Source organism: Corvus kubaryi, unplaced genomic scaffold, assembly GCF_017639235.1.
Source record: "Corvus kubaryi isolate FWS band 111438036 unplaced genomic scaffold, C.kubaryi_AGA036_p1.0 37232, whole genome shotgun sequence".
Taxonomy (NCBI): Eukaryota; Metazoa; Chordata; class Aves; order Passeriformes; family Corvidae; genus Corvus; species Corvus kubaryi.
Genome location: NW_024581066.1, coordinates 2,550,814 through 2,571,811, shown reverse-complemented (window position 1 = coordinate 2,571,811; position 20,998 = coordinate 2,550,814). Strand labels below are relative to the sequence as shown.

Here is a 20,998-nt window from a genome sequence, read left to right as displayed (position 1 = left end):
GAGGCTGGGATGGAGGAAGATGGTTTGGGAATGATGTGGTAGGGGAGTTTCACTGGTAGCCTCATGCCAGATGTCAGCCCACCCCTACTGTTCCAACAGCAAGTTACATAGCCACTCCTGCCATATCCATTCAAAACCTGGACCCCTGCTTTGGGTGGACAAGCAGTGAGGGGTGCTAGACCCTTGGAGCACAGAGGAGCACTTTCCCAACACACGATGCTGCTCATACATCAGCCAGCCGCTGAGTGCTGGGGCAGCCAGCAAAAGCAGCCAGCCCCCAGGATGCTCCCTGCCGCTCTGTGCAGGCTGGAGCTGGCGTGCTTCCCGGGAGACTGCTGTATGCTATGTTCCTTATGTTGTGCACAGTGGCCGTTGCTCGGAGGATGGCACAATGGAGCGGCGAGGCCTGGCGTGGGCTGCTGGGAGACGGACAAATGACTCCAGCTCTGTCCCTGCCTCAGCAGGGGACAAAAGATGCCCCGGCCCCGTAGCCAAAGGGCAGGGAAGAGGCAATGCCTGAGAACAAAGAAGACTGAAAGAAGAACCATGCCTGCTGCCAAGTCCCTGCAGCAATCACTGCAAAGGAAAGCTTGAGGGAAGGAAACAAGGAAATTGCACAGGGATTTTGCAGGTGTTTTAGGGAAACTGCTTCTGCGCCTAGGGGGAAGGACACGGGGCAGCCTTTGTCACAGGATTATTGAGGAGTTGTCTCCTGCCCCAGGAGAGTCTGTGAAAGCAGCGTTGGAGGCCACTGAAGGGTAATAAGGCAGGAACTGAACAGGACAATGGGGTCACAAGGATGGGCACAAACCCAAAGCAGGAACAAGCCCTGGCACTATAGGCCTCTTACTCTTTGAAAGCACAGTGCTGCCTGCAGTTCTGTGCAGAGCTAAATAATGACCCCAGCAGGGACCCCCTTATGCTTTCAGCCTGTAGCAAGCCTGGATGGGAAAAAGATGGAACAGCCCTTGCAACAACCCAGAGCAGGGCACCCCCAGGCCTCCTCTGCACTAGGGGGGGCAGAACAAGTTGCCTGTAAGAGAGTCCCCTATATAGGGATAGGGCAGTTCTAGTGGGTGCTGGCCAGGACTGGACTGGTCCCTTGTGGGTGCAGCAGCAGGACCATGCTACAGCTGGTTTTAAATGTTTGGGTTGCCCTTCCCTTAGGCAAGGGACACAGCTCCTGGCTCCAATGTGCAACTTGCTCCCTGCTTAGGATGGATTTACCCCCTTGGGGTAAGGTGGGGTGAGGTAGAAAGCAGGTGCCCTGTGCGGCCTAGGCTCCCGCAGGCTCGATGCCAGCTGCTGCAGGGAGGCTGTATGGGCACAGCCTCCCCAGCTGCAAACAGGCACCAGGGAAGGAGGAGCCCCAGGGTTGGTGACGCCCATTAGGATCATCCTTTTCAGCCCTGGCACCAGAAGAATGGCAATACAGAGCTTCTTTCCTGGGACAGGGATGAGCTGAGCTGAGCTGCTCATGCCAGGCCAAGCCACGGCAGATATGCTGGGCTAAGCCACACCAGGCCAAGCTGTGCCAATCCATGCTGAACCATGCTATGCCAGGCAAAGCCATGTTGAACCACGAAGGGCTCCACGGTACGGTGCGAAGCCGTGCTGTGGCCATGCCCACTGGTAACAGTACCACCCAGCATAGCTGCAGCGTGAATCACGGAGGGCATGCTGGGGCAGCCCCGATGTGGCTGTGGAAAGCCCCGGGGCAGTGGGATCTGCCCGGAGAGGGCCCTGCTGGCACCCAGCAGCGAGGGGCAGCTGGGAGGTGGGGTGCCAGCCGGGGCACGCAGAGAGGCCGGGGCAGCTGCTGGCAGCGTTGTTGACCGTGGCCGCGGGGACCACCGCACTCAGTCGTGGCAGCAGAAGGTCAACAAGTTCCGGGGACAAAGTGCAGTACAGAGCTTCACCCAGCTAAGCTAGGGTGCCGGCAGTGTGGAGCAGTCACCCGCAAACCCATTCCTAGGGGAAAGTTGCTTCCTCTTTTCCTTCCAGCCCCGGTTTCCGTGGGCACCCAACCCTTTCCTCAGAACAATGGTGGAAGGAGTACGCCCATCCCGGCGGTACCCCTCCATCCCTGGGAGCTGGGAGAGGGTGTCAGCAGACAGAACCTCACCAGCAGTCCCGATCAATCCCCTCCCAGTGTCTGCAAGCAGTCACTGCTCCTTTAATTCCCCCTCCCACTGCCCTCCCGCCTTTGCTCGCACATCCTGCCCGCCGAAACTCCACCTTCCGCGGGGCTGTACCGAGCCGGGCTGGGCTGGGCTGGGCCGGGCCGAGCCGAAGCGGGCAGGGCGGTGGCGGCAGCAGCTTCCGTAAGTCCATCCCCCCCATCCTCACCCTTATCCGACCCCCAGCATGGGGTTAAGCACCGGGGGGGAGCCCGCCGCCGGGCGGGCAGGGCTGCAGGTCCGTTCCGTCTCCCCCTCCCCGGCTGCTTCCTCTGTTCTCTAAGCTTATCCAGGCTTGCCTATCCCTCCCATCCCCTGTCAGCAGGGATTTTTGCATTAGGTAACGCATCCGCAGAGACCCAGAGGCTTCTCAATCGGGGCGGCGAGTAAGCTGTATAGCTCAGCCTCCCGGGATGCGCTGCCGACCCCAAAGCCAAGCCCGTATCCCGTCAAAGGGACGCGGTAACATAAAGAGGAGCCTGCGGGAAACGAGGGTTTTTGTCATCCGGAAGGCTGGAAAGGGCCTGAGAACTGCTTGAGCACTGTGGGATGCCATGGGCGGCTGTGGCGTCCTGCCCCGAGCTGAGTATGCGGCAGGATACAGTGTGTCAGGGCTGATTTTGGGGAAGGGAACTCCCTACTTCCGTTGATCTTCAAGCACAGCTGGCAAACCTGAGGTCTGCAAAGATTTTTGGCTGGACTTCAACAATGATGCTGCCGTAGGGTTTTGCAGTATGCGCAAAAGGGCACAAGGTGTCAGGGACCCTGCAGGAACCAGTGTGACTTTTTGCTCCCACCTGGGAGGGATCAGAGGTGCCTCGAGTACTGGAAAGCATCATATTGCAGTTGGGTGTCACTCGTGGTGGAAAAGTGCCCTGGGGGCTTGGCTTGTCTCATCACACCCCTTCCTCCTCCGTGGAGGACCTGCAGTGTCTGTCAGCATCAGCCTGGGGAGGTGTCAGCAGCTGACCCCATTGCTTTAAAGACCCATGTGGTTCCTCTCCCATTCTGGGGTCTGAAATGCTTTTCTTTGCTCTGCGCTTGCGTGACCTCCGTCTGCCACTGAGCACAGCCTTCCTGAGTATTTTGAGCCACAGAGCTAAGAATAACTCATACCGTGCCTGTGTCTGCACACAGCTCCCCATGTAGGAGCCATGGCCGGTGCCGGTAGGTAGGGTGGGAAAGGGTGCAGGGAACCTGTCAGGGGCTGCAGGCAGGGGAAGTTTCATGGTCATTGTCAGGCTGTGCTGGGGAGTTTGGGAGGTGGGAGGTGGAGGCGGTGTGGGCAGCTGTACTTGGGATTCCTCCTCCCTCAGGCCCCCCTATGTTCTGGGCAGTGTCTGGGACTGGAGGAGCCATCCTGCCAGCTCTGCAGGCACCGAGTGCTTTGCCACTGGGAGAGACTGCCAGGGCTGCAGGAGTTGTTGGAGGACCTCCATAGATTTGGGACCACCACAGAGGAGAGAAGGGCTGGCGCTGCCCTGGAGAAGGATAGTGGGTTTAGAGCATCCCAGAGCAGGCAGAGTAATGGGGAAGAGTAGATTTTTCTTCTGAAAAGCTTCTGGCTAGGACAGCCCATGGGTTAGCAGCCAAGTTTATGCCCTCTGCATCTGCCAAGAGCTTGCACCCGTCTCACTGTTGCCTGCCTTCCCTCTGGCTATCACAGCACTTCAGGACAAGGAAAGCAGCCTCTCTGGAGCCAGGCTGCACCCTGCTCCCCTGGGATAGGGTGCTGCAGAGGGAGCGGGCCAGCACTGGCATTCGAGTTTGCTGCTCTGAGAGAGTTGCTGGCTCCTGGCTTATTTACCCAAGGACTACTCCACTCTCTCACATGGAGAAACTTCTGAACTATTCGGCACCAGCCCTACCAAGCAGGAGCTGAGATGGCTGGGGAGTGGGGCAGGGTGAGCCGCAGGTGCCAGTGGGCTAATGGTGGTGGCACCTGCCCCATGGCCCTGCTGCAGGTGACACTGCTTGCATGGAGGCTTGGACCAGACGGCCCCAGAGCCCCGTCCAGCCTGAGCGATGCAGTGGGTGTGAGCGCTGGCTGCTGCCATGGTGTTGGGCAGGGCTGAGGGCAGCTGGACGGCGGGAGGGCAGCTCGGACTTGCCCACCGCAGCGGACGCGGTGGGGCAGGGCTGCGGGGCCAGACATTCCTGGCAGCTGTGCCATGCTGGTTCGAAGCTCCTGGCCGTGCTGCTGGTCAAACCCCCGGGAGGATGGCCGGGGCGGGGAAAGGTGCGGGGTGCGGGCTCTGCGGTGTCTGTCCTGCCCTGCTCTCCTGGTGCCGGTGTGCCCCGCTGCGCTCCGTAACCCCTGCCCAGTGTCTCCCAGCAGGCTGCTCCACTGGCACTCGACGAGACTTGAGTCATCCTCCCTGTGTGTGCGTGTGCTGTCCCGCCTCTCCCTTCCCTGTCCTTCTCTGGCCCCATAGTTAGCGCTATCTGCCCCCGCTGGGCTCCTCCCTACCCGGCCCTATTGACTCAGTACTCAGGAAGCCGGGGCGGCTTTCGGGGAAGAGGGAAAAGAAGAGGGAGAGGCCCCGGGGGGTGGGAGAAGCTGAAGCGGGCTGAAGCGGGTGAGGAGGAGCCGGGACAAGGAAAGAACCCGGAAAACTACGCCGGGAGGAGAGGCTGACGGGTTTGGAAAGCGTCTGAAATTCCTCCAGGCACAGCCTTTTGGCGTAGCGGGGACGGGACAGGACCCATGACCTAGGTGCTGGGGGGTTGCCTCCTCCCAGCCAGCCGTCAATGCTGCTTTGCCCGCTCGGTGTCCCCTAAAGACAGCACGGCTGCGACGGCCAGGATGTAGGACAGGGCTCAGAACGGGGCTGCTGCTGGGGATGGGGTCTGGGAGGTTCTCCTGATGTGTGTGCCCACCTCTGTGTGTCACTGGGCTCACTCCACCAGGCCAGTGCTGCTGGAGAAGGTCCCTGCTATGGGAGTGGTGGGGAATTGGGGATTCAGCCTCCAAGCCTGGCTCTGTGTGATGGCTGATATCCCTGGAGGGCAGAGCAAGGTAGCGGGCCCTGCCTCAGCCTGGCCATGCCTGTTCTGTTGCAGGGAGCAGAGCTGAAGGTAGCGGTGCTGGTGCCCGGCTATGATGCCCTTTGGCGGGATGGCTGCTCGTGTGCAGAGAGACCGCCTGAGAGCCGAGGGGCTTGGCCAGCACAACAACGCCATCAAGTACCTCAGCCAGGACTATGAGGCCCTCAAGCAGCAGTGCATTGAGAGTGGCACCCTCTTCAGGGATCCCCAGTTCCCAGCTGGCCCCTCTGCCCTCGGATTCAAGGAGCTGGGGCCACACTCCAGTAAGACGCGGGGAGTAGAGTGGAAGCGTCCGTCGGTAAGTGCTGGGCTTGCTTCTTCTCAGATTGGGCTGGCATCCCTGCCCTGCACATCCGCACTGATGTGGTCTGCTGAGCTGCAGACTGGCCCTGGCTGGCACCCCTCAGGGCTCAAAGTCCCTGGAATGTTGCAGAGCCACTTTCCCAAGGGGCCAGGGCCATTCCCCATGAGTGTCTGCTCAGAAAAGCATTGTGTTTAGCAGGCACTGCTTTCTCTGGGCAGCAGACTGTGGGCTTCAAAATAGGTAGGTTGTGTTGCTGTTTCTAGGTGTCATGGCATGGATGTGTCACCCTCAGTAACTGGGGCTTTTGAGAGTGCATAACCCCTGGTGCCATGAGGGCAAGGGAATGTCATCCAGCCATGTCCTCCCATGGCTACAGCAGAAGATCTTGCCCTGACTTACCATGATGGCCCTGGGGTTGCAGTCAAGCAGCCATCCCTAGCAGAGGGCAGCTGGGGTGCATCTTGCAGGGACCATATACCGTTTCTCTCGAGTCAGAGCTGCAGTGGGTGCCAGCCCTGCTAATGCCCAGGCCCTGCCAAGATCCAGCACCAGCATCTGATTCTGTCCTTCTGCAGGAATTAGTGGATGACCCTCAGTTCATCGTTGGCGGTGCCACCCGGACGGACATCTGCCAGGGGGCTCTGGGTACGTGTTGAAGCTTTGTCCCTGGACCTTGGTACAGACAGTAGTGACTGGGGAGGGTTGGGTGGCTGGCCCTTTCCATTTGGTGAGGTGGAAACTGCAAGTCAGAGGTCATCCTGTTCCTCCTGGCAGCTCTAGGTTAAGGCTCCACGGAAATTAGTTGATGTGTGCACAATTTGACCATGCCGAGATCAGGGGAGATTCTGGGTGCATCTATACCTGACAACAATGCCAGGAGCTGCTCCAAAGAGCTCCCTGCTTGGTAAATGGTGAGGGATGGCAGCTGCATGACAGTAACAAACTGAGGTGGTGGTGGTGGTGACAAAGTGCTTGCCAAGCAATGTGGTGTGGCAGAAGGGAATCGAGAGGTGTACAAGTGATGATTTGTCATTTCTCCAGGGATGTCTCCCAAGGCAAAGGCACTGAGACAAGGAGAAAAGTGTTAATGGGCTGGGTAGGCTGGAAGAGTTGAATCACAGCTGGGATTTTGTGGTCATCAGAAACAGATCTTGGTACCACAGAGAGTGTTGCCCTGATTGGGAGCAAGTAGGGCACTTGATGGGGAGTACTGTATACCTTAGCACATACAGCATGCTGTTTTCAGGGCTGACTACATTTAATATATCCAGTAATTAGGACAGACCTGAGATGGCAACTGGAGTGCTTAACAGCCTGAAGTACTGTGGTAGTGTTCACTTGGTCATTAAAAACTCTGAAATGGCATTTTGTCAAACCACAGCCCAGTTACATATTACCCAGGCTCAAGGCTAAGGTGTGAAAGGCTTCAAAGGCAAAAGAGAAAAGGAAATCAAGGCAAAGAATTTAAAGCACAGTGCTGGCCTGGAGCAGCACTTGTGGTTAAGATCACTTGGAAAAGTGAGGTGGTGCTGCTTGCAATTTGAGAAGCGGGGGCAGCAGCATTAAACTGCTTGCTTGATAAAATGGCCTTTTTACATGCAAAGTGTAATTCTGGTGCAGAACTTGCTGTCTGAGATATGGAGGGCAGTCATATGAATGAGTTCCAGGAGGGTCTAGATAAATGGCTGCAGGAGGGGGCTGTTGGTGCTGACTGTGTGTGGTGTCCTGGGCACAGGCTCCAGGTGAGGGAGGATCGTTCCCTGTTGCCTTGAGCTAATATTTCTCTCTGTGGGCAGGCTGAGCAAGCTTGGATCCCTGAGTTCTGCTTGCTGGACCTTCTCTGGTTTTTCCATGGACTTTCTGAGCTGGGGAGCCCCAAACATTTGCAAGGAGTGCACACTGTGGGCTCCTAAACATCCATCACCTACCCTCCCAGCTAGGAAGGTGATCGGTACCAGCTTCCTCTCCTTCCCCAGGCGACTGCTGGCTGCTGGCTGCCATTGGCTCCCTCACACTCAACGAGGAGCTCCTGCACCGCGTGGTGCCCCACGGACAGAGTTTCCAGGAGGACTATGCTGGCATCTTTCACTTCCAGGTGGGCTGGGAGCTCCTGGCCCTCCACAGGTGGTGGGCTGCAGCAGAAGTGAGGGTGGTGGGTTGAGGCCATCCCTCTGGGTAGGGATGAGCAAGCCATGTGGTGTTCTGACCTCACCCCGCTCTCTCCTTACTCCCCAGATCTGGCAGTTTGGTGAGTGGGTGGATGTGGTGGTGGATGACCAGCTGCCCACCAAGGATGGGGAACTTCTGTTTGTCCACTCGGCAGAGTGCACCGAGTTCTGGAGTGCTCTGCTGGAGAAGGCCTATGCCAAGTGGGTACCCCCGTGGTGGGCATGTGGGTGGGTGGGGGGCAGGGCACTCACTGTGCAGGGCAGAGGGAAGGGAGTCTCCTCTGTCTCTGTCCCTGCTTGTGCTGGGTGGCTGGGCAGCAGCAGTGTGCTACCTCCTTGCCTCCTCACGCACCCCTCAGGCTGAATGGCTGCTATGAGTCGCTCTCGGGGGGCAGCACCACCGAGGGCTTTGAGGACTTCACGGGCGGCGTGGCAGAGATGTACGACCTGAAGCGGCCACCGCGCAACATGGGCCACATCATCCGCAAGGCGCTGGAGAGGGGGTCCCTGCTGGGCTGCTCCATCGACGTAAGTGGTGTGCCGGGACCAGCGGGGCTCAGCTGGCCAAAGTGAGGCCTCACAGCCCAGGGCTGTATCAGCAGCCCCCTCGCTGGGACACTGCATGGGAGGTTACTTCCTTTTCCTCTTCCACAGCACCCTTTCCAGAGGCAGTGTGGCAGCCCTGCAGCACAACACGTGGTGCTGCAGCCCAGTTGCTGTGAATGGGCTCCTTTGGATGGAGCGGGGCTGTTCATCTCAAGTGCAGGACAAGGGACTGCCCATGACTCTGGCCATGTCTTGCATCAGCAAATTACCTGGAGCATGGTTTTTAAATTCTGAAGTTTGGGTGGTTCCCTGATGGATCGTCGGGGTTCTGTGCTAGGGAAATTGTCTTTAAATTGTCCACAGCCAGCAGCCTTTGAGCACAGGGAGCTGCTACCTGCTACTTCTCTTGGCTGGAGCAGTGCAAAGCAAGAGTTCTCCACACATGGAGGGAAGGGGTAGGGATAGGACTACATTAATTCAATCCTATTGACTTGAGCATTACACGTTCTCCTCAGATCACAAGTGCCTTCGATATGGAAGCAGTGACCTTCAAGAAGCTGGTGAAGGGCCATGCCTATTCTGTCACAGCCTTCAGAGATGTGAGTCACCTAGATTAGACTTTAATTCCTTAGCAGTTACAGCCTGAACAGTGGCATGGGCTCCACCTCCTGTGTCTGGTGTCTGGCAGGTGAACTACCGGGGTCAGCCGGAACAACTCATCCGCATCAGGAACCCCTGGGGTCAGGTGGAGTGGACTGGAGCCTGGAGTGATGGGTAAGCAGGACAGGAGGGACGGCAGTCTCGCTCTGTCAGGCCAGCAAGCGCTGCGCACACAGCAGTCGGGCACAGGGCACTGCGGAGGGGAAGCTCACAGTGTGCCGTGCCCTTCGCATCAGAAAGAGCGGAGTTGAGGGCCAGCTCTGAACTGCTCTCAGTGCCCCTTCAGGAGTCCCTATCTAATTGTCTCTCTCCTACTTCTCCAGCTCCTCTGAGTGGAACAACATTGACCCCGACGAGAGGGAAGAGCTGCAGCTGAAGATGGAGGATGGAGAGTTCTGGTGAGTGCCAGAGCAAAGTGCTGCTCTATTTCAGCAGCCAGTCTGGGAATGAGCAGAGGAGCTGGGGAGAGATCCTGCTATCATGCTTCACCTGAAGCACATGACCTGCCTTTATGAGCTGGCTTTCCAGCACTGGAGAGCTTGCCAGTGTTTCCTCATCTGATCTAGTTAATAATTTTCCTCCCTTGAAGGAAATTTAGGCCAACTAAATGCAAAATAAACATCCTTTCTTACCCAAAGCCAGCACTAGGCTTTAAATAAGCTATAAGTGTTTAGGGTAAAAGATTTTACTGTCACTTAATTCTCCTAAAATGCTAGCTGGGTCCAGAGCTGCTTGCGCTCTCCTCCCTCCCCACAGCAGTGCCCTGGCCTCAGCCCCTACCTGCCTCCCACAGGATGTCTTTCCGGGACTTCATGAGGGAGTTCTCCAGGCTGGAGATCTGCAACCTGACCCCCGATGCCCTCACCAAGGACGAGCTCAGCAGATGGCACACGCAGGTGTTCGAGGGCACGTGGCGCCGGGGGAGCTCTGCTGGGGGCTGCAGGAATCACCCAGGTACCTCTGGCCTCCACATCCGTGCTCTTGGCAGCTTGATGAAACCAGGTATCTCATCCACACATCCCCTTCCTCCCAGCCACATTCTGGATCAACCCCCAGTTTAAGATCAAGTTGCTGGAAGAAGATGATGACCCTGGGGACGATGAGGTGGCCTGCAGCTTCCTGGTGGCTCTGATGCAGAAGCACCGTCGGCGGGAGCGGCGGGTGGGAGGTGACATGCACACCATCGGCTTTGCTGTCTACGAGGTAACCCCTGCCCGCCCCAAGGCTTCTTCCCTGGGACAGGCTCAGCCCTGCCAGTCCCGCCTCAACCCCAGTCCTCAAGGAAACCTTTTCCACCAGCTTTGGCCAGCTGTGGGCTAATGCCCCCATCCTGTGCTCCCTGCAGCTGTAAGGGATGGGGCAGGTACTGGGATTGTGATATTTTTTCCCCTTTTCCCTCTATCTGCAGGTTCCTGAGGAGGTACGTCCTGAGCTGTCAGAGCCTACACTGTCTTGGAGGGAAGCACAAGACTTGGCAAAAACGGGTTGATGCATCCAGTGGCATGGGATCTCCATGGCTAGGGTGCTAGTGGATGCTGGGCACCCCCATGTGGGACAGAGGGGTGGCTCCTACTGGATGAGCAGGGCAGGGCTGTCCTACCTGATGGGGCTGACATTGGTCCCACCACTCCCTGTGGGTGCTTCCCATTGTGGTCCACAAGAACATTCCTTCCCCCAGGCCCAGGGCATGCAGAATGTGCACTTGAAGAAGGACTTCTTCCTGCGAAACCAGTCCCGGGCACGGTCGGAGACCTTCATCAACCTGCGGGAAGTGAGCAACCAGATCCGGCTGCCCCCGGGCGAGTACATCATTGTGCCCTCCACCTTCGAACCGCACAAGGAGGCCGACTTCGTCCTGCGCGTCTTCACCGAGAAGCAGTCGGACACGGCGTGAGTCCTGGCCTGGGAGGGACACCCCGTGTCTGTGAGCAGTGCGATGTTTCCCACTGCAGGCAGCCTGCTGGCTGGGGACCCTGCTCATCACTTCGTTTTCCCCTTTCTGCCCCAGGGAGCTGGATGAGGAGATCTCAGCAGATCTGGCAGATGAGGTAGGAGCCGCCACTTTGGATCGGCTGGTGCTGAGGCTCCGGGACTTGGGAGGGGGAGCTACAGGCCGGGGGTGGCCGGCTGAGTCTGGGGTGTCACTGTGGCTGGAGAGGGGCTGGGGTGATGGGGATGTGGGAACTAACAAAGATGAGATGAACAAAGAAGAGCTTCCTTTCCAGTTGGCATTTACTGAGCCTGGGAGGCAGGGCAGAGCCTGGGTTTGACCACTAACCTCTTCTTTCTGGTTTGCATCACCCCAGGAGGAAATAACTGAGGATGACATAGAGGACAGCTTCAAGAACATGTTCCAGCAGCTGGCAGGGGAGGTGGGTATGGCTGTGCCAAGCTCTGGAAGGCCCCCTGGGGAGGTGAGGAAAGGGAACAGGACCGAACCCCTGGCCATGGGAGTTCCAGCCCACCCCGTGCTCACTCAGTCTCATCCTGCAGACAAGTCCATCTTTGCTCAGCCCAGCTGCCTTCAGGGATGGTGTGACGGGTAGATTTGGGGAAGAGAATCCAGCTGTGACCAAAACTCTTCTGGGTGTGCCAGAAATGTAATGGCATCCTCATGTTTTGTGACTAAGGCAGAGATGTTTAGGCAGGAGGGGGACAATGGCCACAAGTGGGGTGGAGAGCAGGCAAGGGGTGATGCTAACTCTGATTCTGCTCCAGGACATGGAAATCAGTGTCTTTGAGCTTCGGACTATTCTGAACAGAGTCATCTCTAGACGTAAGCACTACTCTTCCCACCCCTTGCTCCCTGCAGCCCAGGCTTGCTCAGCAGGTTGGGTTTTGAGGCATGTGCTCAACCTCCTCCTTTCTCCTCAGACAAAGATCTGAAAACAGATGGGTTCAGCCTGGACTCCTGCCGCAACATGGTCAACCTGATGGATGTATCCTCTTGGTGCTGTGGGCTGGGGCCAGCTTTCCTGGTGCTCAGCCTGCTGGAAACAAGACTTCTCTGTTGGAGCTGGGGCTTGGCTCTCCAGCAGTGCCGAAGCTGTTCAACTGGTGGAGGAAAGGAAGGGGTCCTTATGGCTTCAGGGCTGCCTGCTCTATACTCTTTGGCTTTGGGAGCAGGTTTTTTTGAAAGGGCCATCACTTCCCCTGCTTGCTTGGGCCCTGGCTCTGCCACCAAAAGCCCAGCATGGTCCCATTCCATGCCTTCTACTTTCACCTCAAAGAAAAGCTTCACTTCCCACGGGCTCCCCAGCCTGATGTGCTGTTGTGCCACCCAGCCTTTGAGGCACTCCTGGAAGGGAACAAGGACTACTGGGCTTCTTGACCCCAAACCATCCTGTCCAGCTGTTGTGGATGAGAAGTGTCAAGCGACAAGAGCCATGGCTGGTGTCCTGCTTGCACAAGGACATGCAGCTGAGGGGTCAGGCAAGGAGCACCTCTGAGCCCTTCTCCAGCCTGGCCCTACAACTTCCCTTTTTGCTGCAGGCCAGCCCAGCTTCGGTCCAAGGACAGCACAGCAATGTGCTTCCTACAGCAGCAGCACGGCTGGCCCCAGGGAATGACATGGCAGCTAGTTCCCTTTCCTTGCTGGATTGCAGTCTCTTATTTTGCCGATGTTGCAGGATAGAGGGGAAGGTTGGAGGGAAAATTGGGCAGAGCAAGTGTGTCCAGGCTTTTCTTGCCTCAGGTGGCTGGGATCTGGGAGCTTTGCCTTTGCACCACCCCCTTTCCTGGCTGCTTTGACCTCCTTGACCCTCTGCTCCCCAGAAAGACGGGAGTGCCCGCCTTGGGCTGGTGGAGTTCCAGATCCTGTGGAACAAGATCCGGAGCTGGCTGGTGAGGAGGAGAGGGGGCATGGTGCACTGCACAGGGGTAGCCCCCCTCCTGGGGCAGCAAAGAGAGGGGACAGCCAGGGTGGAGGCCAAAGGAGAGTCTTCCCCTCATGTCCTCTGTGATGTTTTTGCAGACGATCTTCCGCCAGTACGACCTGGATAAGTCAGGCACCATGAGCTCCTATGAGATGCGCATGGCTCTAGAGTCAGCCGGTAGGTCTGGAGAAGGATGGGACTGGGCTGGAGGCTGGGGAGGGGGCTCCTGCTGTCAGAGTCCTGTTCCAAATAGCAGGAGAAGGGTGTAAGCAGCCTATATTGCATGCTTGAAGCCAACCTGTTGTAGTGAGATGTGGCCCATGTATGCACCAGGCTTTCTCCATCCCAGCTGTGCCAAGTGCTGGAGCCTCAGTTAGGGATGCATGCAAGATGGTCCCAGCCTCTGTCCTCCTCTGACCTGCAGAATCCCATCCTGGCAAAGCAGAGGCCTGGGGTGGATCAGTGAGCTAACTAGTCATATATGGCTGCAGGGAGAGCATCCCCTCTTCCTATTGAGGCTGGACACAGTGCCCTTCCTTGGGTGGGTTGGTGGACCCTTTGTGTGGGTGTATGGACTTCCACAACTACACCCTGCTCTCCTGCCTCCCTGGGGGGCTGACTGCTCTCTGCCTTGCAGGTTTCAAGCTGAACAACAAGCTGCATCAGGTAGTGGTGGCCCGCTATGCAGACAGTGACATGGGCGTGGACTTTGACAACTTTGTCTGCTGCCTCCTGAAGCTGGAGACCATGTTCAGTGAGTGATGGCCCTGGGGCAGGGAGGGCAGGAACAGAAAGATGTGTTGCTCACTTTGTGCTTGTGTCCCTGCAGGGTTCTTCCGTAGCATGGACGCTGAAGGCACTGGCACTGCTGTCATGAACCTTTCTGAGGTGAGAGCTCAGCCCAGTGGAAGGTGGGGTGGGAAACAAGGGGACATGGCATTAAGGTGGATGGGGCTCTTGGGGTAGGTGGTAGAAAGCCCTCCAGCCCCCTGGGTAGGGAAAGAACCCATAAAAGATCAAGATGAGTAAACAGAACCGCTGCAGGCTCTGTGTTTCTTGGAGGGCTGTTAAAACTGGCTCATGAGAACATGCCAAAAATGCACCCTGCTCATCCCTTCTCCCACTCCTTCCCAGTGGCTGCTGCTGACGATGTGTGGCTAGGAGTTACAACAGATCCGCTGCAGCTGGAACACCCCAATGGGCCAGGCCTACTCCAAGTGCCTCCCCTTGGATCCGTGGATACAGGATACTCTTCCCCCCTTGCTCCATCCCACACTGAGCCACCAGCCCTGCCTTCCGGCAAGCCTCACACCATCTTCTCCAGTGGACCAGGGGTCAAGGCAGGCAGGGGATTCCCTTCTCCTCTTCTGGGCTGGGCTTCTCTCCACTCCCCCTTTCTCCCCCTCACCCCAGAACAGGAGGAGGGCAAGCAGCATGGGGTACCTACGAATCCCTGCATGGTGGCAGGCTGGGGGCCAGCTGCAGAGCAGGGAGAGGCAGCTGCTGGGGCATGAGGGGGAGGACACTCGTATCGCTTGCTCTAGTGCTGACCCATCCCCTCCGGCACACGTTGCCTATCTCTGCACCCACACCTGGGAGCATCAGCAGGTATTGCCTTGCTCAAGCAGCAGGTTCCTGAGGGAGCCAGAGTGGCCTTCTGGGAGGAGGAATGGCCATACTCGATTTCTTGAAGCCCTTGCACTGTACTTGTCACCACTAAACGCGACCAAAGCATGGAGCCTGCTGGCTCTTTCTGCGTGGCCTTCAACACATCCCTCCCACCTCCATGCCCCTGCCTATGCCCACCACGGGGTCAAGCCCTACAACTCAAGCACTGAATGTTTCGGGGCTCCTCCGTCATGTGAACACATGTGACCCTGTAGCGCAGCAGCTGAAGCTCCTCTTTTCCACATGGGCACAGCGATGCCGTCACTGTCACAGCAGCCTGGCCTCCCCTCCCATCCCTGGGATCTCCTGGGACATCTGCTGCGCTTGGTCATGGCCCACAGCAGGGCTAGAGGCAATGCCTTCCTCCAGAGAGCAGGGTGTGGTGGTTTAGGGGGGGTCTTCAGCACACAGTTGGGTTTCTTCTCCCAGTCCCTCATCCTCCCACACTTACACTCTCCTCTTAGCTTGGGCTCCTTTGCCCAGTGCAGATGGACTCCAGTGCCAACATATTTGCACTTCTCAGTGCTACTCCATTCCCTTCCCCTTCTTCTGCGGTACTGGGGTGGCTCCAGCCTGGCAGTGGGTGAGGGCCCATCCCGTGCCCTGTAGAGGCAGGCAGGCAGTTTGCTTCCCCCAGACCCCTGTTGTCGCTGGAGGATGCACCCGCAGCAATAACCACTGCTGCCTGCCCGGCAGCTCTGCTTCCTCACCCTGCTCACTGTGCTCTCCAGGAATAAACAGATCTGTTAGACGTGTGGTCCGGGCGTGACGTGGGGTCTGCGTCCTCCTTCTGCTCACCATGGTCTGGTGCAGAGCCAAGCCCAGGTCATGCTGCTTGCCCAGCCTGGGGTACAGATGGAGCAGCACCACCAGGTGCAGGTCTTGCTGAGGGGCTGGAGATGTCCACATCTCCTAGACACCTTTGCACGGGTGTCTTAACGCTGACATGTGGGGCAGCACTATGTAAGAGAGAGGGAAGGGAGCACTGCTCTTAAAGAAAGGTGTCTTGTGGAGGCTGGGGAAAGAAGATCCACTTGGATAGGATGGAGTTAACTACGGAGCTGGTGGAAGTGGAGAGCAGCCTGGAAATCTGGACCCTGGAAGGGGATCAAAAGAGGTATATTTTTTCCCTGGGTAGAGCCTGTGGGAAGTGAATGTTTTCCCCTGCTTCCTTTGGGTCATGCCAGGTACAGCTAGAAGCAGAAGCCTTCCAGGAAAATGACAGTGGAGTGCTGCATGGTGGGGCTTTTCATAGCATGGCTCAGAGCAGGACTTGCTGTCTGTGCATCCTGCCCCTTGCTCCCACTCCAGAAGGACATTGCAGCCTGGATGGCCCAGGGGTGCTCAGCATTTGTAAGAGGAGCGACCTTTCATAACTTATCCATCCCAGCATCTCAGGATCCCTTATATGGGTGCCCTTTGGACCAGCCCAGCTCTCTGGGACCAGTGTCCCCACCGTGGGGCAGCACAGAGTTCTGGGGCAAGCCAGCCTGGCTCAGAGCATGGACAGGAGCTGAGGTGTGCCAGCAGGACAAAACAACCCCTCCAGCTGCCTCACAAGGCTGCCCTCTCCTATAGAGCCTCCCCAGGGCTGGATGGAGGTGGGCTGCTTGTGCTTGTCTCTTGACTACCTCTGAGCTGAGCTGCCTCCCTGTGGGGTGGGAGTACCTTAGGGCTTGCCAGCCCGGGCTTCCTGCTCCTCCATGCAATCCCAAATCCCCTGCAAAGCAAGGGCTCAGGTGGGGACAGAACAGGGGTGCAGGCATGCAGAGCTGTCCCAGCTGCAGGGCTTTGTCACGCACACACAGGCCCAATTGTAGGGCATGGTGACACCCTGGCTTTGGGATGACAGGTGCCCCTGGCGTAGCCTTACCAGAAGCCCCCTCCCTCCCTCCCTGCGGGTGCCAGCTGGCAGATCCCTTCTCTCGCCGGCCCTGGCAGCTGGCAGGCCAGTATCAGCAGGGGTCAGCAGGCAGGGGCTGCCCCAGCTGCCAGCTAATGCCACTAAAAGTAGCCTGGCTCATCCCCCTCATTGCAAAAGGGACAAGGAAGATGCCCAGCAGAGGCCTTAAATGCTGAGGTGAGGTGAGTAGCAAGGGGGCCAGAAGTGACCAAAACTGCTCTTAGCTTTGGGTTTGTCGTGGGATGGGCACTAGCCAGGAAAAGCCAGCCCAGCCAACTTCTGCCTTTCCCACACCTATCCCATAGTCTGTGTTGGGTGGGCCAGCAGCACCCATGGATACACAGCACCGCTGCTCCTGCTCCCCAACATCCCAGAATTTCCTGCACCTCATATGGCCCTGCCTCCCACAGCCCAGAGCTGCCTGCCCTTCCTGGGGATTCCCCCTCTCCCACCAGCTGCTCATGTCCATCCCCCAGGCACAGGAGGGGGGCCAGGACCGCAGCCCATCCCCACCTGGCCCCACCAGCTGCCCCAGCAGCTGGGCTCTGGCCTCTCCCCCTTGGCTACGCTTCACTCTGCCCCGGGCCCACGGCTGCAGGAATGTCATTCCCGTGGGCACAAGGGGCCTTTGTGTGAGCAGAGACAGGGAGTGGGGGCCCAGCCCAGCATCTCAAGCTGGGGCTGGGGAGAGCCACAGCTGAGGGCTCGTGGGTGGGCAGCAGCTGACTCTGACATGGCCCCACAGCTCCCACCCAGGCATGGCGGTGTCCCTACTACTGCAAAGGATGTCAGGGAGGAAAGCCCTCTCCTCATCCTCCTTGTCCCTCCAGCACCAGTAGCATCCTGCGGTCACTGCCAGCCCAGGAAGCAGTCCCAACATCAGTACAGAGCTGGCATCACACTAATAAGCCTTGGCACCCATGCCAAAGGATGCTAGAGGCTCAGCCACTCCACGAGGGGAGCGGGAGGGCTGGGACTTGGGGCAAGGGCCAGGAGCACCAGCCAGTAGCTGCTGCATTCGGCCTTTTTCAACAGCTGCCGTCTCAGTGCCAGCAGCAGGGAATGTGCATGGGCTGGGGCTTTCCAGGGCCTGGCCACAGTGCATTAAACAGCCTATTTATAGCACTTGTGTCCCTCCTCAGCCGGAATGGCCCGTGTTCCTCCTGCACGGGGCTGGGTGCTTGGGTGCCACCAGTGTCCCCACCACCAGCACCCTCTAGGATCCCTGCCAGAAGGGTGAGGTTTCCTATAACAAAAGACTCTTGGCCTTCCTGGCTCTCATCTTCCTCCCCTACCATTTCTGAGAGCTTCCAGTGCTGTCCAGAGCAAGATTTGCAGCAGATCTCACACATCTTGTGAAGTACCCAAGGGTCATGCCCTTCCTCCCAGGATCCCTGCTAAATCCTTTGGAGATTTTATCACACAACAGCCTGTTTAAGCATCGGCTCTGTCCCCTGTGCCTCCCTCTGAGATGGCATGAGGGCCTTGCCCTCCCACGGAGCAGAGATGCTGTTCTGGGAGCAGGCTGAGTGCTGGCAGGTCACTCATGGGGTGGCTTGTGCTGGCTTTGCCTGTTGTGTGACAGGCAACAGGACTGCTCGGAAGACATTCCTTCCACAGACAGGCAGCAGCAGCCAAGAGGAGTTGTACCAGGAGGTAGCACAGCCATCTCCTGCCCAGATGCTGGCATGTCCCACACCCACGACCCTCCAGCTGTGCCTCCTCTGATGTGGCCTCCCAATGGTCCATCCTCTCCCAGAGGAGATGGAGGTGCCGGCTGGCTCCAAGCCCAGGAGCTGCCCAGAGGATGTGTGGGCTGTGAGCTCACCCCTGCTCAGCAGCAAGAAGGAAGGGGCTGGGCTTTGGACAAGCTGAATTCCCAGGGCTTTGGGATGGCAGGGAAGGGAAGAGAAGACAAGAGGACAGCTCTGCACAGTCCTGCCACCACCCTGAGGATAGGCCCCTGTGTGAGCTGCTTCCAGCCCTTTTATCTCACCAGCATTGCTCCATCCACAGGCTTACCAGAAGCCCACACCATCTTTGTGCTGCCCAAGGGCATCTCTTTCTCCTTGTTTGCCAATGTCCAGTTGCTAACTGATCATCTGAGATGTAAGTACTGTAAGTACATGTAAGTACTATGGAGGAGTATACAGTCCCTGTTTAGGCTCAGGAAGTGGATTTCAGCCCTTCCCATCAATTAATAGGCAATATGTGGTTATGCAATTGATACAATAAAGAAAACAGATGCCGGAAAGGAAGCGGTCTTGACACATACCCAGCAAAACATAAGCCAACCATCTGGTGAGGAATTTTGAGTCCCCTGGTGGAGAGGGATGAAACATAGACAAGTAAAAAGTGTTGAGAGACAGCAGTGACTGCAGGACCAGAAAGTCCTCCATGAATCAGAGAAGTTACAGCAAGGCTCTACATACCTTGGCCTAGGAAATGCACTAAATCTTGCGTTTCGAATTAGATACTGGTGCAATTTTGTTTTCTTTCAAGGTTGCATTCTCTTCCCAGCTCTGTGCATGACTGGACAGAGGAGCAAGTTTACATCCCTTCATCTCCCTGGGCTGTACTTTTGCCCAGTTGTGAACAGAGGCTAAAGACCTTGACGTTCCAGATGGGGAAAGTGACTCGGGAAAATCTCTGCCTTTTTGGCAAGAGACAAAAATCTGCCTTTTCTATGAGTCCCAAGAGCTTGGCAATAAAGCCCTGTCCCACCTTCTTCCCAGTGCTGGGATGTTGCAAGCATCTGGCTCTCAAAGCAGGGTGAGAGCCTCCTGTGCTCCCTCCCCGGGAAGAAACAGGTTTCTGCAGAGGCCACACACTAGAGGCCCCTTTGTTCCCAAAGAATTTTCCATCCCCTCCCGTGTGTATCTCAACATTACACTCAGATACAATGTAACACTCAGAGGCAATGCTCCCAGGAATGTGCTGCCGCATCTCTTCACCTGGTCAGCACATCCCTTTCCCCGTGGGGTTGGAGGACAGGATTCCTCCAGTAGCGACAGCAGGATGATCAGTTCTCCCAGCTCAAGGCAGGGCTTTTCCTAGGAAAAGGCTCCCTGGTGAATAAGATGTCCACTCTCCTCCATTACTGTCATCACTAACACTGACCTGGGATGCTACAATTTTCACCCCAGTGGTCCTCAGCCTGCTCAGAGGTAGGATGCTCCAAGTGCCCTCTGCACAAGGTGAGGATATTCCCAGTGGAGCTGTACTGCTGGGGAAATTGAGGCACCAAGCAAGGCTTATCCAGCATCGGCTGCAGCACAGTGAGCCCAGGAGTCTCAAGAGCAGGCCAAGCACTGCACCCACTGCCTCCCTGATCAAAGGGGAGACACTCCCTCCTGGGGAAATGTAAACCCTGGCATAGCTGCAGCAAAGCTTTGGCTCCTGCTTCCTTGGTCTGAGCTCTTCCCGCTCCCCGTAGGGCGGCCAGCACGGGGCTGGCGGCAGCGCACACTGAGCCCCACGGCCGCTGACCACAGCAGACCAGAAGCCTGGGAGCCTCCAGGAGGCCAGTCCCAAGGGGCTGACGTCAACCCCGGTCCTTGAAGCTCTGGGGCCGTCGGGGAGCTGTTTCTGGTTTCAGCACATGGTGTCCCCGTGCTGAGGCACAGCCGGCCTGCTTTCCTCATCCATGGCTGGCTCCCTGGGAGGAATCCGTGGGGCTGGGAAAGGTCACCCTGGCTGAACTAACCACCCTTGGATGGGACTCACTGGGCAAGGGACAGCTTACAGCAGGCAGGCAGGGAAATGGAGCAGTAGCTTTTGGTCCCTCGTGTCTGTTCATTCTCCTAAATTCTTCTTGAGTGAGAGCCAAGAGTAGGGCCTTGGCAGGGTTTTGGAAGGGAACAACAAGGGGAGGAAATGAAGACAGACAGCCACCAGGAACAAACAAAGGTTCAGCACAGGAGGGAAGCGGAAGGGCACAGATGTGACCATGGACCTTCCTGCCTGCACTCTCACTCTGGCTAGCTTGCTCTCCCCTGGCTGCTTGCCCCAAGCTAACTCGGCTTGGGAACCCTGGAACAGAGCTAGGAAGTGCAGGACACTGCTTACCATCCTGCTCTTGAGCCACTCATGCAGCCAAATCAAAGCTCTTTCTCAGGGGAGTTCCCAACTGCTCCTCAGTGTATGATGCCTTGGGCCATCCCTTGCCCACTCTCCTTGTTGGCTCACCTGGTCTGCATTCCTGGCTCTTATGGGAGCAGGGTGACAATTGCTGGCACTGGCAGGGAATGACAGGCAAGCATATTTCGGACTCAGCTGCCTCCTCAGGGGCTGTGGCAAAGCGTTGTAGTGAAACAGAACCCCACCCTGCCAGCCCACATTTCTGTGGTGGGCAGATGTTGATCCTGCCTTGCCCCCCTTCTCTCCCCTGCACTGACACCCCGACAAATGGGGCCTCGGCTGCGAAGCAGTATCACTTTCAGGGAGTGTGTGTCGGGCCTGGGAGGAGGGGGCATTTAAATGAACAGCTGGGGGTTTTTGTTGTCCCTTTCCCTGGAGCTGTTCCTGTCGTTTGGGCTGGTGGCAGGTCCACGCTGGGGAAGCTGAGCAGTCCAGGCTGCTCCGGGATAAAGGGCTGAGTGGTGTCCCAGAGCAGGAAGGATCCCAAGGAGGGTAAGAGCGACCAG

General features: G+C 57.5%; 1 protein-coding gene and 1 long non-coding RNA gene across 3 annotated transcripts; one reads left to right on the top strand and one right to left on the bottom strand.

The window, feature by feature from the left end:
• Positions 1-2,219: 2,219 nt before the first annotated feature.
• CAPN11 (calpain 11) lies at positions 2,220-15,200 on the top strand. Of its 2 annotated transcripts, none has more exons than XM_042022967.1 (22): positions 2,220-2,324; positions 5,244-5,526; positions 6,108-6,177; positions 7,509-7,627; positions 7,768-7,901; positions 8,060-8,228; positions 8,762-8,845; positions 8,935-9,020; positions 9,230-9,304; positions 9,700-9,860; positions 9,940-10,109; positions 10,315-10,326; positions 10,585-10,796; positions 10,915-10,954; positions 11,213-11,278; positions 11,625-11,682; positions 11,781-11,845; positions 12,681-12,749; positions 12,880-12,958; positions 13,419-13,535; positions 13,611-13,669; positions 13,916-15,200. In XM_042022967.1, exons 2-22 carry the CDS (start codon positions 5,281-5,283, stop codon positions 13,940-13,942), a joined length of 2,118 nt encoding a protein of 705 aa, XP_041878901.1. In that variant the 5' UTR covers positions 2,220-2,324; positions 5,244-5,280; the 3' UTR covers positions 13,943-15,200. The 2 variants fall into 2 exon arrangements, with proteins under 2 accessions (XP_041878901.1, XP_041878903.1); XM_042022969.1 differs by lacking the exon at positions 2,220-2,324 and adding an exon at positions 3,271-3,347.
• On the bottom strand, positions 11,121-13,690 carry LOC121662130. Its single transcript, XR_006015196.1, has 2 exons — positions 13,590-13,690; positions 11,121-13,021 (listed from the first exon to the last, which is right to left on the bottom strand). It is a non-coding gene; the product is annotated as an uncharacterized LOC121662130 (long non-coding RNA).
• Positions 15,201-20,998: the final 5,798 nt, after the last annotated feature.